General features: G+C 39.6%; 1 protein-coding gene across 1 annotated transcript in view; it reads right to left on the bottom strand.

Moving 5' to 3' along the window:
- Positions 1-887: 887 nt before the first annotated feature.
- dctd (dCMP deaminase) overlaps positions 888-6,000 on the bottom strand; it is a 29,901-nt gene continuing 24,788 nt past the window's right edge. Inside the window, exon 6 of the mRNA XM_088913327.1 lies at positions 888-1,433. Within this exon, the coding sequence (XP_088769453.1) occupies positions 1,352-1,433 (82 nt within the window). The 3' untranslated portion in view covers positions 888-1,351. The remainder of the gene's footprint in view (positions 1,434-6,000) is intronic.

Genomic DNA, 6,000 nt, shown 5'->3' with positions numbered 1-6,000 from the left:
CGAATGATTTTACTTAACGGTACGAAGAGTTCTCTTTGATTTTAAGAACATCGCTAAAAACAAAGTGAGGAAACAAAGAACATCTTTATAAACAAAGGAAACGATCCATTGTTTTTAGGATACATGCAACATCTCTCTAACCTACTGTCATTAATGGTCAGACTGTAGACATACTGGAAGTAGTTCAAGTAGGGAGCCGCGTCAGCATGCATAGGCTGCAAAGGAACAAATAAAGGTTTATTCCACGCTGAAAAGAGAAGAAGCACACCGTTTCAGCTGTGGAGCCTTCTTTGGGTGCGACTGTAGACATTGTCAGTGACTACAAGTACCTGGGACTGATCATAGACAAAAACCTGAGATGGGACAAAAACAGCCAACAGAGACCATTTTCTTAGGAAACTCAGCTATTTTAACGAAGATAAAACTATTTTTACACTTTTTTTTTTACAAATCATTTATTGAAAGTGCTTTAGCATACTGTCTCACTTGTTGATTTGGCAACATTAGTACCTATAATTAAGAAAATTAGTGAAGATCAACAGCGAAACCATTGGGACAAATCAAATAAACCTACCTATCCTCTACAGGGGGTTATAAAGAAAGCTAAGCGAATTATAGAGTTTGAGGCTCACCCCTTCCACTGTGAATTTACACTCCTCCCATGTGGGGGACACCTCCGTGTGCCAGAGTATAACGGTAATAGACTCAGGACTTTCATTCGCTCTGCAGTCTCATTCTCAATGTAAAGCAACAATATATCTCCCGAAACACTGCTGTACAGTCTTCTTCGTTGGTAATGTTTATCTGTCTTTGTTATACTGGACTGTGCCATTCAACAAATTTCTCCACGGGAGCAATAAAGAATGAATATACCGTACCAGAAAATATACTGCACAAGACATGACATTTATTTTTACAATCAACACCTTATACATTGGGCAAACACCCCTTCAAACAACAAAAATTTACCAGTCCTAAAAAGTTGCCTCAATTTTTTCTAAAAGTTATTTTTCTGTTCAAATTATATTTATAAACAGACTCTCACTTGAATCATTCACCAGAAGTTGTAGGCTTTAAAAGTTATGCTCAATACACAAAACTAAAATCAGCACAATTGGTTATATTATACAGAACAAAATCTGATTTTCAAAACGTGCCAGCAAATATGACAAATAAGCCCTAACCATTACAATTACATACACACATGAAAAAAAGTAGATTTCCCCTTGCAAAAACGAAAATATATCAGAAATGTTGTCCTTTTATCGTGAAAAAAACTGGAAATGATGCCTTCAGCAGCCTCAGAAAAGGGAAAATAAATTACAGCTCCGTCGGATCAAGTCGAAATAATTTATTCAGTCATTTGGATGGTTCCAGTGAGGTTAATTGAATTAAAATCAATGACAATCTTCTTGCGCTTTGGCACAAATTGCCTGCAAAACAAAGGAAAAAAAATTCAAAAGTAATTTTTGTTTTTGTTTATCAATTTACAATCAGTTCCCCTGTCAAGCCTGAAGAAATATCACTTCTGAATTCACAACCTGTCACCGAAATCTCTTCTAGCACATTGGACTTGCGAAGGAAGCGATTCCCATGCACGGCAGTGGGAAAAGGAAGGAGTCTGGACATGCATTCTTCTGGAAGTCATCACCTACAGTAGGTCACCGTGTGGAGCATCAGTCAGCACTATTAAGCACTGCTGCGTTGGTACTCGAGACCCTCATTGTTTGAGATGCTTTTCAATTCATCAGTGGACAGCAAAGCAGGGGTGTCATCTACACACAGTGAAATAAACAGGTGGGCAATGCACAACAGACTGATTTCTGAATAAGCAGTGAGAGAATAATGGACTTTGAAATAATAATGAAAGATCCAGTGGTGTGGTTCACAAGAGTAAGGGTGTTAATCAGGGTGTCTTGGCTAAATTCCACTGCAGACTTAATTTTCCCCAATATTCAACTGGTGAAGTGGGGCGGCACTCCAGTGGTGAATGAAGTGGGTCCCTCTCCATATGTAAAGTGCTTTGGTACCACCCGGGATGAAAAGTGCTGTATAAATGCAAGGAATGACCGTTATACTATATAATATTCTTATTTAACAGCAAAACTTCATGCTCCTGTTCCATTGCAGAAAACATCAAGTAACGTGCATGTGAAAAATGTGCACATATACATTTTATCAGATTGTATCATTCAATCTGAGAACTGGTAACACAAAATAAAAATTTAAGTAATTTGCAGTACTGACACACTTTCTTCAGTAGATAACTAAGAAAGTAAGACATCAAGGTGTCATTTCTAATACAACTATGGTCACAGAATTCAATTTTCATCTTGTGGTGTTTTTACTAGGAAAACTATAAAATTTCAGTTTGACTGCACTAAAGGTTGAGAAGTTATAGAGGGTGAAAATTTAGTTTTCTGCAGAATACTGATGATTGTTGTATTTCATAACTGCATGTTGACAAATGTAACTATTTCTTTCTCCTCTACTCCCTTCAGACCAAAGCCACACCTGAGACTGTACGACGGCAATTTTAATGTCAGAGAGTCTGCTCTACAGCTGTAAACTCAATACTCTGCAACCGCTGAACATGTGGTCCAATCTAAATCCAATTAGGAACTAGTAGGATTCCTCATTCACAATGCTGTAAACATTTCATTACCATCTGAAAGGAAGCTGTGATCAGGGAGCTCATTAAGAAAGCTGACCTACTGAAACAACTGCATTGTGCAAATTGTCCCTTTAAGCAATGAAATTTACAGATCGCTCAGTGGAATCTGTGTCTGCAATGAGCCAAGCTGCAGTCTCATCAGGACCATCTGCAGTTATGAGGGGGGTGCCTGAAGAATCTTAAATAACTGTAAATCTTTCATATCCCTAAGTATGTGCTTTCTTCTGTTTGCTCAAGATGTTTGAGTGGGGAGCGCCGTCAGTGAGTGTCGACTCCACAGCAACAAGTAAAGGTTAGTCCCACGCTGAAAACTAGAAGAAAGAAAACCCCCTTTTGTGTGAGCTCACACCTGAAGAAAGCTTAACAGGCAAAATGCTTTCTTTCAGCTTTCCAGCACGGCATTAAACTTTTCTTCATCCCATACTGAAGACAGCTTATGTCAAGCATTTATATACTTCTGTTAAATGTACAGAAATGAAAAATATACTAAAAAGAAAAAATACTGTTCCTTTGCGAGGTATTTTAGCAACTTGAACTCTCTTTAACCACCTTTTTTCGGCTTGGAAATTAACAGACATGTTACAGGGAAAAAAAACCCATCCCCATTTAATGTCAAACAATATACAGCTAACAAAACAGCATAGCATTTGCTCCAGTCTCCTGTTCACAAGCCAGTGCAAAAACTACCACATTCCATATTTTATTGGGCCAGGATGTATTTTTCTAATCCAGACATTTGAAGCGACTTCACTGCAGCACAGAGCAACTGTGAGTGACGTTTCCACAGGGCGTCACCTCAGGTGGCTCCCTCCTGACCTGAGAACATGTCTTTTTTATATACAAAATAAGCTGACCTATATGAGTACCTAAAGGAAGAAAAAAAATCGATATTGACAGACTGCCAGATTTCAGTGTCAAAAGCTGGAACTGAAAAGGTCTCAACACACGTACAGTGCGGTTTTAAAGTAGTGAATATACATTATGTAGGTGGGAGAAGCAGTCTGAGACCTAAAATAAACAATATTAGTGGTTTCTAGACAAGGAAGCTAAAACTGCACACTACACAGCAAGTAATTCATAAGGTTCAGTTTAGAATGCAGTGAACAGTTCGATTTCCTAAAATTGTATTACCGATGGCTTCCAAATCTTTCTATAAAAAAGGGCAAATAAATCACATTAATTTCAGTCATCAGGTAGATTCTTTTTCAACATCTTCCAAAGGGATTTTCGTTTGAGCACTGTCTGCAGGTAGAAATAATGATTCAAAATAACTCAGTGTTCAAAATGGTTTGCTGTACAATTACCTACCGCAATACAGATACACTATTGTTCTTGGTTTTCGAAACAAAGCTGTGTGATTTTTTTCACACTTCTATTGACTTTATGACTGAAAGGAATGAATAAGATGAAGTGCATTTCCGACTGCTTCTTTGTGTGAACAAATTACAAGATTCCACCTACGAATATGCTTGTCAGAATTCATACTGCAAGAACAGACACGCTTTCCGTCGCTCGCTGCATAGACTCTGCATTGTATCTGGCACAAGGGCACCATTCACACTGCAAAACAGATGTGCACTGTGGAGGTTTCTATAAACCAACATCTGGAAATGGGGGCAACAGCATACCGATCACTACACTCTGTGACCACGCGGTACAATGTGTAGTGATTCTGTGATGTTCACTCTCTTATTTTCACTCAATAACCTGAATGGTGTCCGTACAGCAATTACAGACAAAGCAGCTAATTTTTAGACATACACACACTAATAACTGTAACAGCAAGACAGGTTCTGTACAAAACAACAGCGGTGCAGCATACTGAAGGCAGTTGTACTGAACAAACATTTCAGATGTTAACTACTATATTATCATTCTGTCAAAGCTGTCAGGAGTGACAGTAGTAGTAGTAGTACAGAACAAAACGTTACACTATTTTTTCAGATTTAGAATTGCCAATTATTTTTTGTTACTCCCAGCAGATTAGGAATAGCCATGTGCGTGTTTCCACTCGTCGTCTCGCATCTACGAACCCCCTGGCCGAGCACGGGTGAGACACAGGAAGTGGGCCGTTGGTCTTTTCACATGCCACAGCCCCGTACAAAAAGGTTTGGCGCTGACTGCAGGACCGCACCCCTGCCAGCGCCTTGGAGGCCACAGGGGACGCTGCTTCTCTCACGCCAAGAAAGCTGACCAGGGCCACCCTCTCCTCGGCGGTGCTCGGCCTATTGCGCTCCCAGTCACAGTCAGCTAGTGACATGACCCAGGCTCGAGCCCGCCATCACCGCGCTCAATACTCATTGGGCAAATGTTACTGGCCGAGTCACTTGGGAGGCCACTAGTGTGACACATTTAAAAAAATACAGATTTGCATTCAGATTAAACTGGTGTCGGTGCCCGGACATGTCAGAATATCATCTGACTGGGAGTCCTTTTCTGGTCTCCAATTCTATCACTTGATCTTGCCTTTGAATTAACTATTGCATACCTTCTTATTCAGAGCCACACTTCCTCAAAATTCAAGGCTGACCCTACAGTCCTTTTTGTAATTAGGTAAAAAGTATGGATGCACCTCCGAAATTTAAGTGCGCTCCCATTTCCTTAGTTTCTGAATTGCCAACCAGTTTGTCCACTCTGCGTTTTAAATGACTCCCACTATTCAGTGCTATTACAATGGGTTCATGTTAATCTTCAAAGGTCTAGATCACAACTCCAAACAGAGCCTCCACCCTTGGGCAGTAAAAACTATATATTTTACTGCTGCTTGCACTCTGTGGAGCTCACATATCCTTTAAAATGACTAAACGTGGAACCATAATGACCTTTAATATAAATCCCTTGTAATGTCTGATTATGCAATGTATACCCTTATCTAGCAATAAGTGATGCCACTTGTGGTATTGAGAGTTCAAGAACTTCCCCCAGATAATACCATAGGCAGTGGGTCTCTGATGAAGCCAAGGTTATGTTTAAAAATTCCTAGTATATATTTCAACTATGTGTCCTTAAGGCCACCTCTAGATCTTGCATACCAAGTTTTATGTGAGTATTTTAGTGCCCTATTGGTAAAGTCCAAACCTCCACTCCATCAGCACTCTGACTGTGTGCAGTATACAAAAATATATCTTTACCTAACAGCCGTGGAAATCAAACACTGAACTTCAGCAGGCGAGAGACTTAAGTTTGTGCTTGGAAAGTTGTTAATGTTATAAATCACAGTTAACAGAACAATACAAAAAAAGGTGATGGTGTGTTTGAAAAGATCTGGACGGTTGTCAGAGTTCAAACTACCTTTGATTTCTTAGCTAGAATTGGCTACGACCTGG

Source organism: Atractosteus spatula, chromosome 1, assembly GCF_055471065.1.
Source record: "Atractosteus spatula isolate fAtrSpa1 chromosome 1, fAtrSpa1.hap1, whole genome shotgun sequence".
Taxonomy (NCBI): Eukaryota; Metazoa; Chordata; class Actinopteri; order Semionotiformes; family Lepisosteidae; genus Atractosteus; species Atractosteus spatula.
Note: the sequence above shows the minus strand (reverse complement) of the source record. Positions and strands in the feature narration are given on the sequence as shown.